Genomic DNA, 10910 nt, shown 5'->3' with positions numbered 1-10910 from the left:
TCTGTCTCAGGCTTGCTAGAGTGCTCCAACAAAGCTCAGCACAAGTTATAACAACAGCAACTCATTTCCTACTTGGCTACCCTGCAGCTTTCTGGGCTTATTATCGAGTTCAACAAGTTTAGGTCTTGAGCATCCATCCTCTTGTATTCCCCCATCCCACATACTCGGCCTTGCTCTGATCCTGATGAAGAGCTTTTGCCTGAAACATCGATTTTCCTGCTCCTCCGATGCTGCCTGGCCTGCTATGCCTTTCCAGCACCACTTTAATCTTGACCCTTGCTCTCACACGGGCTGCTATCACACACCACCCATTATCATACACGAATAGTCCCATTAGCAGCTCTTCATTCCGCCAGACTGTCCTTTAATGCTCCTTTGTTTGTCCAACCAATTTTTCTCTCCCTTTGGTAATCTATTGTTTACTTTTACCCATCCTCTGTGTAAAAACCATTGTCTTTTTGGCTCCAATCAGTTCTGAAGATGGGTCGTTGGATTCGAAACGTTAACTCTGGTGTATCTCCACAGATACTACTAGACCTGCTGCGATTTTCCAGTAATTTCTGTTTTCGTTTTGGTGTGATCCAGGACTCCGAATGTTAATCCTGTTTCTCCCTGCACAGATGCTACCAGACCTGCTGAGTTTCTCCAGTATTTTCTGCAGCAGAAGCTGATTGCAAGAAGAGCTGAACTCAGAGTTGGCCAACAGGGGGCGTCCGGAGGGGGCTACGTTTGCGTAGTTTTATGAGGGAGGGTTGGGAGCTGGCGAAGACTAAACGCGCATGCTCTTTACTGCACTGGCCGCTGAGATATGTAGTCCGCCCGGTTCCATCAAGCCTGTGAACTACAATTCCCGGTATGCTTCCAAGAGGTACCCGCACATTTCGATTGGATAATGTTGCCGGAAGTTGGTGCTGCTGTTTCCGCCGGGTAGGTTCATGCGCAGCTATTGAAGGGAGAAGCAGGTGAGTGAAGGGGATTTATGGAGATGTGGACAGCGTAGTTTCGGTTAGCTGGGGGGTTTAGCCAAGTCTTTGAGCCCGGTTTTTCACGCGAGTAAGGTTGGCATCTGGACTCGCCGTCAGTTTCTTCCAGAAATGCCAAATATCTTTAGCCGCCTCTCGGCCGGAGGCGCCCGGTTTCTTGCCCCGGAGGAGGGGCAGCATCTATATATAGTGTAGACAAAATAAATATTAACCTTTCGAGTCGAGTGTGACCCTCCCCTTCAACTAAAGAGTATTCCTAGCATTCTTCTAATGTTTTAAATTTCAGCTTTCTAGCATCTATAGTATTACTTTGCTTTTATTTCTTTGTAGAAAATCTAAGATCCAGAAAGAAAGTTTATTTAAAAAAAACACCGAAGTGGACCAAATCTGGAACCTTCCAGACTTTGTTGCAGTGTCATCTATCCACCCTGTTTTGTCTCATTGGTCTGTTCAGATATGTTATTACACATCTCTGGAGCAGGTTGCACTTTAACCTTGGCCACACTATAATGACTGCCTGACAGTTGTTTGATGTGAATTAATTTACCTTCTAAACAACTTTTGAGATGGTTTTTCAGGGCCTTTAGTTTCTGATAGGTTTTGAATACTACAAAATTGAACAAGAAGTAGATTACTCAATAGAGAATTATATGACTGGCATGCATTGGGATAATATTTTGGATCTGCACATGAATAGAATACTTGCCAATTTATTGTGCATTCCATGTTTTAAAAATGCATTTCAGTGTTTAACAGTGGATAATCATTGAGTCTTGAAGTTTGATTTTTGTCTTATTAGAAGACATAGGATTAATGTATTAGTATGTACTAGTGCAAATTTATAAATAGTGGGGCAGGGGAATTGCCATTACCCGGAGCTTCAGGCATGGAAAGAAAATGAATAAATACTCCCCCAATATTGCTGAAATTTGGTGGTTCAGTCTTTATTGTAAGTTGATACAAGCAAAACCACACTTGTTTACTTCTATAAATTTATATCCTGAAATAGAACCTAAACCAACAGCAGAGACTGTATACTGTAGACTTTTGGCAGGGGTGGGGACTTACAGTACATGATTCTAATTTCACTTTGGACCTAGTGGGTTTGAGCTGGTTTAAATTGAAATGGACATGAAAGCAACAGCATGCAAATCTATCAAGTGTATAGATTATGATTTTTGATAAGCTATATCTGGCTGTAAATAAGTTTTGGTCATTGTATGTTGTTATTTCCTGTATGCAGTCAGGGCAATATTTTTTTCAAGTAGTAGATCCTGAATTAAATTTTCAACAAACTTCTTGGCTTTAAACTTTTCCCAGTGCTGATCTTCTCTGAATAAACCATAAGCAGACTTTTTAGAAGTAACTGATTTTAAGATTGAAAAAGACTATGATATTATCAGTAGTTAGTAATGCAGTAGGCATTGAATTTCTGTACTGGTGCGGTGCTGGGCTTGCAAGCCAAACGTTCCAGTGGTTGACTGATCAAATCAGACAACATTTCTGTCTGACTGGTTACAATGGCCAGAGTCCAGACTACTCAACCAGACCATACTTATAAGATACAGGGCAACACTTTTAGATGTAATTCTGATGGTCAGAATTTGTTGAACGATCCAAGTATGCTGATGGCTGCATTGTGGATTTCAGATAATTAGTTAAGTTTGTAATTTGCTCATTTGTGCATGCTAGAAGCAAAATGCATTCTTGTGTAGGGACCTGTCTTCTGCAAACAACAAATATATTCACATATTCCAAATTTTTTGACTTACCAGGGGCTTGGAGTCATGTTGTCATTTTGTTTGTGACTGTCCCTCAGCCAATAAATCAGCTGACCAACCAATCAGAACCATGGTCTATATTATAAACTGTTAACATTTAAATTGTTCAAAGTTTGACATTTCTTGCATTTGTGCTGATTAATGCAAGACACAAAGTTTTGACAGCAAGTATCTATTCTTAACAATGTTCAATTTTTTGAATCTTGTGGGAAATCTTGCATAAAGGCTCCACTGACTATTTTCCTTAAGGGTATACAAGTGAAATTACCCCTAGTAGTAGGTACGCTTTTTAAAAGGAATATTATGAAAAACTGAATTTACCCAATTTTACTCCCATGATTTGCACAATAGTATGAAGGACTTTACAGATTTAAATTATAATTTACAACTGAAGGATAGCAATTCCATTTATATAGTGCTTTTTGCATCCTTGGACCTTTACAAAGTGTTTAGATGTGTTGCCACTGGTATAATATGTAAAAATGTGAAAGACAGTTATTTATATCAACATTTGACAAACAAAAACTTCCCCGGCCTGACCACTTTTGCAACTCAGTCTGATGGCCTCCAACAATCAATGATTATGTTTAAACATACAAAATGATCTAGTGGCTAAGACTGGAAGTCGATATTAGTAATGGGGAATTTATCACAATGTGAGAATACAAGGATATCCTTGGGGGTTCAGGTGACACAGAATCCATATGTAGAAATTTAAGAATTGCTTTCAGTTCTGTTCTTTGTGTGCATTGTAAATAATTAATTGGGAAGCATTGCAGGGGTAAGATCTCTCAACAGTTTGAGATATGAGAACAATGTTTAAAAGATGTGGATAACTACATGAGTGAGAAATGTTTGGAGGGGATATGGGCCAAGTGCAGGTAGGTGGGATTATTTTAGTTTGGGATTGTGGTCAGCATGGACTGGTTGGACTGAAGGGTCTGTTTCCATGCTCTATGACTGTATAACAACTTTAGAGATGATGGTCAAGTGATAAATTTTAGTTTGATAAAACTTCCCTGTTCTTCAAAATAATCCCTTGTGACAGTGCATTCTTGTGTGGAAAAGCAGACAGGATCATTGTTTAACATCTAATCCGAAAGAATGCAGCACTCAGCCGAGATTGATGCATCTATGTGTTTTTCTCAAATCAGCTTGACTGCTTTATGAAAATTACTTCTTTTTAACATTGGAAGGAGATCTGTGATGAAAACAGATTTTTAAAAAAGGTGCTGGTGTTCAAAGTTTCATAAGTTCAAAGTTAAAATATATGAGGAACGTTTACGAAAAGATTTCTACTAATGTAGTACATTTTGAATTAAATTGCCTTTCAAGGTCGGCTTCTCATCGAGCAAAATAAGTTTGAGTGTGTTCCCACTGAAACACCTTCCATGCTGTGTATTTATGGTTCTGTTCCTACACAGTTAAATATACAGAATAATTACCTTAGTTATAGAGTCACAGAGATATGCCCTTTGGTCCAATATATCCATGCCGAGCAAATATCCTATATAAATCTAGTCCCATTTGCCAGCATTTGGCCCACAACCCTCTAAATCCTTCCTATTCATATGCACATCTAGATGCCTTTTAAATGCTGTAATTGTACCAGCCTCCACCACTTCCTCTGGCAGCTCATTCCATACTTGTACTAACCTCTGTGTGAAAAAGATGCCTCTTCGGGCCCTCTTATATCTTTCCCCTCTCACCTTAAACCTTACCCTCTGGGATCTGAATTCCCCATGTCAGGGAAAAGACCTTGCTTATTTACCCTATCCATGCCCCTCATGGTTTTATAAACCTCTATAAGGTCAGCTGTCAGCTCTCAGCCTCTGACACTTCAGGAAAAATAGCCCCAGCTTATGCAGCCTCTCCCTATAGCTCAAACCTTCCAATCCTGGCAACATTCTCATAGATCTTTTCTGAATCATTTCAAGTTTCACAATATCCTTCCTATAGGAGGGAGACTAAAATTGCACGTAATACTCCAAATATGGCTGAACCAATGTCCTGTACAACCGCTAAATGACCTTCCAACTCCTGTACTCAATACTCTGACCAAAAAGGAAAGCACACCAAATGCGGCCGTCACTATCATAACTACTAGGACTCCACTTTCAAGGAACTATGAACCTGCATTCCAAGGTCTCTTTGTTCTTCAACACTCCCCAAGAACTTACCATAAAGTATACAAGTCCTGCTCTGATTTGCTTTTCCAAATTGTGATAAGCTTTTTGTTTTCTTTTTGCTTCAGTGGGTCAGAACAGTAAATGGATCGGGAATCAGAAGACACCGAGCTTTCTGAAAGTTTGGGTACTTTTCTAAACGTTTCAGATGGTGAGGGAGCAACACAGAAACCATCAGGGCATTTAAGTAGTGAGTCAACTTCAAGCAGGCTAACACCTGTGGAGCGTGAAACTTTAGGAGCCAGCGGTAATGCTGAGAAGCTCCGATCTGCTCACATTGCTGATGATGAAGAGACAACAGAAGATCGCTTCTTTGAATGCAGAGAATCACTGGAGACTGGTGGTTTTGTGGACACAGAAGATGGCGTGACAAATTCTGAGTTAGAGGATGATTCTGAAATAAAAGAAACCAAAAAGCTTGAGTTTGATGAAGAATATTTAAGAGAACTGGAAAAAGATATGCCTGAAGAAGAAAAACAGGTAATCCATGTGACTTGAGTTCATCAGATAATTTGTTTTCCATTTGAACCTGGTCTCCAGTTTTGTGAATGATAAACTGCATTATTTTTGTTTTATCATTCAATTTGCATTACGGCGTTTCTGTGCTAGTGTGTTTCAGGTTCTGAAATCCAAATATAAGGTTTTGTGCAGCTGTCATTTTCTTATGCAGTTGCCATTTGTTCATAACTACAGCTATATATCTCAATACATTGTTTTGGGCTGTGACAATGGCATGAGTTAAACCAAGGGTGATAGCTGCTGACCCCAAGGAAAGATGGCTCAGTAGTACTGCTGCCTCTCAGCTTCAGGGATCCAGGTTCAGTTCCATGCTCAGGTGTCTGCGTGGAGTTTGCAAATTTTCCCCGTGTCTGCGTGGATTTCCTCTGGCTGTTCCATTTTTCTCCCACTGTCCAAAATTATACAAGTTAAATGAATTGGCCACGGGATATACAGAGTTACGGGATTGGGTTGGGATGCTCTTCGAAGGTCAGTGTGGACTTGATGGACCAAATGGCCTGCTTTCATCCTGTAGGGATTTTATTCTATGAAAACCTCAGAGGTGGTAGAGTCATAGAGATGTACAGCACGGAAACAGACCCTTCGGTCCACCTTGTCCATGCCAACCAGATATCGCAACCCAATCTAGTCCCACCTGCGAGCACCTGGTCCATATCCCTCCAAACCCTTCCATGCTTACTCAGATGCCTTTTAAATGTTGTAATTGTACTAGCCTCCACCACTTCCTCTGGCAGCTCATTCCATACACGTATCACACTCTGTGTGAAAAAGTTGTCCCTTAGGCCTCGTTTACATTTTCCCCCTGTCACCCTAAACCTATGCCCTCTAGTTCTGGACTGCCCCATCCCAGGAAAAACACCTTGTCTATTTATCCTATCCATGCCCCTCATGATTTTATAAACCTCTAAGGTCACCTCTGATGCTCCAGGGAAAACAGCCCTAGCCTATTCAACCACTCCCTATAGCTCAAATCCTCCTACCCTGGCAATATCCTTGTAAATCTTTTCTGAACCCTTTCAGGTTTCACAACATCTTTCCAACAGGAAGGAGACCAGAATTGCATTTAGTATTCCAAAAGTGACCCCACCAATGTCCTGTACAGCCACAACATGGCCTCCCAACATCTGTACTCAGTACTCTGACCAATAAAGGAAAGCATACCAAACGCCACCTTCACTATCCTATCTACCTGCGACTCCACTTTCAAGGAGCTATGAACCTGCACTCCAAGGTCTCTTTGTTCAGCAACACTCCCTAGGACCTTACCATTAAGTGTATAAGTCCTGCTAAGATTTGCTTTCCCAAAATGCAGCACCTCGCATTTATCTAAGTGAGCTTTGCAGTGAGAATGTAAAAGTACAGAGCTGAAGTAGGCCATTTGGCCCGTGGAGACTACCATTCATCAAAATAATGTCTGATCTGTTTGTGTTCCGAATTCCATACCCAACTACTCCTGATAATGTTTGATTCGTCATAGACAGTCAGCACTTCAAGTTATCAATCTAGTGAACTGACTTCATATTTACATCCTTCCTTAAATAAGGAAACCAAAACTGACCACTATATTTGTGATGTGAACTCACCAATCCTATGTATAACTAAAGTATAACATCATTACTTTATGTTCCATTTCTCTTATTGTAAAGGATAACATTCTTGTGGCTTCATTTTGCTTGTGGGTTGTTTTGTTCTTCAGTATGGATTCCTGGTGTGGACGTGTGATGCTGTCTTCAAGCTGTCCCAAGAAATCAATCCCACAAAATATTCCCAAAGGCAACAACCAAGAAATAAACAGCATTAAAATTAAATCATCTATTGTTGTTTAAAACCTTAGTTACACCTTACTGAATAATGTAATGTTTTAATAGAGTGCATAACTGCAATGTGAAAGGAGAAAAGGGAATTTGTTTCCACATAATTGAAGTCAATGGATGCTGGCTCAGAGTGGAATGGGCTGATGTCACTTATGGCAGTGCATTGAATATATACTTTGTTTCCTGTCTTAATCTGCAATTGTGCTGATGTTGCTGTCAGATTCAGAGGGGTAATGATTGTGAGCACTGACAAGTCAAAGGGAATAGAGGGTAGACAATAAAGTGGAGTTGAGGCCATAAGTTAGCCATGATCTGATCAAATGGTGAAGTGAGGTCGAAGGACTGAATGGCTTATACTTAAATGTGTGTGTTTATAAATCTCCCTGCAAAATCTGTCATTTGACCGTTATATCCAAAAGTGCACGCATTATAAATGTTTCCAGTCCCCTTTCCAAAATTTTAGATAACAAAATTTCGGTGCCCCCTATCTAATTTTAAATCCAATATAATATCTGTGGGAAAGTTGGCATTTCCATAGTCCCAGGATTTCAGGAGACACCAGACTTCAATCTTCCATCTGCACTTGTGTTTGAAACCTTCAGTTAAGCTGTTATTTATGGAATCTGTTCCACACGTCCACAACTCTGGAAGATTATAAAATATCCATTGCTGTCAAATTGGAATTTACTTTTGTGAATTATATTTGTATTCAGTACATGTTAAACAGTATTTCTTTCAAATATTCTCTATTTTAATGCCACAGTAATGTCCTTTCTCAATGATGCATTTTGTTTCAAGTATTTCTTCTTTCAAACCATAAATGGCGAATCATCCAAATCGTTGTTCCTTAAATTATTTGTTCATCCCTGTGCTTATCGCCAGACTACATTTCTAAATGTTGGCAACCATTTGGTTAACAATGGAGTAATGTTGTAAGTTATATCTTATGACCTGTTCTTTACAGGGCATCCAGTTGATAAAAGGGCTTTATTATGAATACTTGTTTCTTTGTTATTCACATATTGTTGTGCTTCCCATTCTCGCAAAAAATGAGTCTATCTTGAAATCCGCATACTTGACTGATCCATTTCATAGAAAAGCCTCTGTCCTCTTTGTTTTCTACATATTTTAGTTTATTCCTACATCAAGCATGCTCATTATTCTCACCTGTTTTGCATTTGAAATTATTTATCTTTTTCCTCTTTTCTCAGCTTGCCTCTTCCTAATGATCACAGAACTGTGCATAGTCGCCATTTTTGTTGCTGTTGCAACTATATTAGAATCATGCTTTCCCAACAATGGGTGAGGAGACAAATCAAATGTGAAGGAAAACTGGAAAACATTTGAAACGTGCAATAAGTTAATGTACTACTGTAAAGAGAAGAAATTATTAGCATTTTAGCGTAATTCACAATTGGAAAATAAGATGTACAAAGATTTTAATGGAATTGGTAAGAAGCGAGAGTAAGAGAGCACTAGAAGAAGTACTGTTTTCAATTGGGGAGGCGATGCAGATTGGTTTAACTTAGATAAAACTTTGAGATATGGAATTCAAGTTATAATGATGCTAAACTGAATTTACAAGTAGTGAGGACCAAAAGTCATACCCTTTGAAAAAATAAATGGTGGATATTTGAGTGGAGAAGAGAACGATGACTGCAGTAGTAGGTGTGGAATGAAAATTAAAGTGCTGCCAATTGGTGTCTATTCAACAAATTTCAGTAAGAGTACATTTAACATAAAACCTATCAAAGCACTTAATGGGCATGTTACAACAGAAAGTTACTTTGTGCCACATATGGTGATATTGAGGCAGATGACTAAAAGTTTGGTAAGACTTTGGTTTAAATATGTGAAAGGAAAGAATGAAGCAGTAAAATAAGGAAATAATTCCAGAGTTTAGGGTTCAGGCAAGTAAAGTCATGGCTGTCAGTGGGTGATGCAATCATCAACCAAATCCAAAGTTAGAGGATTGTAGATATCTTCAGTTGTAGAGCTGGAGGCAATTAATATTGCAGATGGGTGAGATTAATGAGAGATTTGGAAAAATTGGTAATTTTAGCATCAAAGTATTACCTCAGTGAAAGCTAGTGTAGGTTAGTTAGTACATGGGTGGAGTGATAGGTGAGCAGAATTTGGTGCAGGTGAAGGCATGGGCAATGAACGCTTGAATGACCTCAGGTTTGTGCAGAGTAAAATGTGGAAGTATGTTGAAATAATCAAGTCTAGAGATGATAAAGGCATGGATGAGGGTTTTATTGGGATCAGATAGTGGTAGAATTGAGCAAAGATATAAAAATAGGCAGTCTGTAGTAATTGTGCAGAATTGTTTGTTTGCTCATCTTGATCAGGTATTGTAAGGATTGTTGGTTATTAAAGTCATGTTTAGACTAGAAGATTTCAGGTTTGACTGCATAAAAATGGTCCAGTGAAACAACATGCTCATGATATGAGAAGAAATCATACCAAAATTTAAATTTTCTTGTGCTTTTTAAAATTTAGTAAAATCTTTGTGTAAAAAATGTGTTAGGTTGAGAAAAAAGAAGAATTGTTGTGGAAATATGTTGCTGTTTCTTCAGTATTATTGAGTCAAAATCTCCGTTAGCACTGTGGGTGCACCTGCAGCACATGGACTGCAGCATTTTCTGGAAGGCAGTTCACTAGCATCTTGAGGGCACCTAATGATGGAAAATAAATGCTGGCCAAGCCAGTGATGGCTATGTCCTTCAGTTTAAAAAAAAGTTGTATGGTACATCTGGTATCTCTGGCCCACTATTGTGAAGACTGACCTGCTCCCGGATGACTGCTCTTGGGCTAGATGTGCAATATTTGTCCATTAGTCAAATCATTTTAAAACTTAGCACTTTCTGATGCTTCCTGTAAGGCTGTTGGTTTTGGAGGATAAAAATAACTGACAACACAGTCAACTTTATATCTAACATATTTTATGGATATTTTTAGTCAACTGTAGGATTTGAAATCGAACCACTGAGCAGTTCCCATATGTAAGACATTTTAGTTGTCAGTCTACACTCAACAAATATTCAGTGACAGTCGTAGAATTTAGAAGATCTGTATGTTCTGGTATGTGAAGCACAGAATGGAGAACTGAAGTCTTTCTTTGTGGATTTTTTTTTATATTGTAACAAAACATATGACAATACTAGAATTCAAAATCTTTAACTTCTGTAAGGGTATTCAAAAATGTAAGTGAATGAAAAGGGTGGTGATGTAGAACCTGAAGGGGTAGGGTGGGGGGTTTGGTGAGTGAGTGTGTGTGTAGATGTATATAATTGAACACTTTTCATGTTACATCATTATATTTGGAAATTCTGCACTTCATATTCATACCTCTGGATTTTTAGACTCTCACCAACCTTCTGTTTTACAGCGAAGGCAAAAGTCAAGTCGAACATTGAAAGAAGTTGGAAATGGGCAGTTTAAAAAAGGAGGTATGTTTTTTGCAGCATATTTTAGCCTCAAGTGTATTGAGGTTAGACAACCATAATGGTCATTTAGCTCAAAATGGCCATGATTCAGAGAAATTAATAAATAGTTTTGTTCATTAATTGTTTGTCCATTTACTAATCTTGCCTGTTAATGTATTATATTGAGACTGAAAGTATT

General features: G+C 38.8%; 1 protein-coding gene across 1 annotated transcript in view; it reads left to right on the top strand.

Moving 5' to 3' along the window:
• Nucleotides 1–894: 894 nt before the first annotated feature.
• The window catches only part of ttc1 (tetratricopeptide repeat domain 1), a 56672-nt gene continuing 46656 nt past the window's right edge, over nt 895–10910 (top strand). Inside the window, exons 1-3 of the mRNA XM_072591034.1 lie at nt 895–962; nt 5019–5430; nt 10675–10735. Of these exons, the coding sequence (XP_072447135.1) occupies nt 5035–5430; nt 10675–10735 (457 nt within the window). The 5' untranslated portion in view covers nt 895–962; nt 5019–5034. The remainder of the gene's footprint in view (nt 963–5018; nt 5431–10674; nt 10736–10910) is intronic.

This window comes from Chiloscyllium punctatum, chromosome 20, assembly GCF_047496795.1.
Source record: "Chiloscyllium punctatum isolate Juve2018m chromosome 20, sChiPun1.3, whole genome shotgun sequence".
NCBI lineage: Eukaryota > Metazoa > Chordata > Chondrichthyes > Orectolobiformes > Hemiscylliidae > Chiloscyllium > Chiloscyllium punctatum.
The sequence above is the reverse complement of the archived record's forward strand: the minus strand, read 5'-3'. Positions and strand labels throughout refer to the sequence as shown.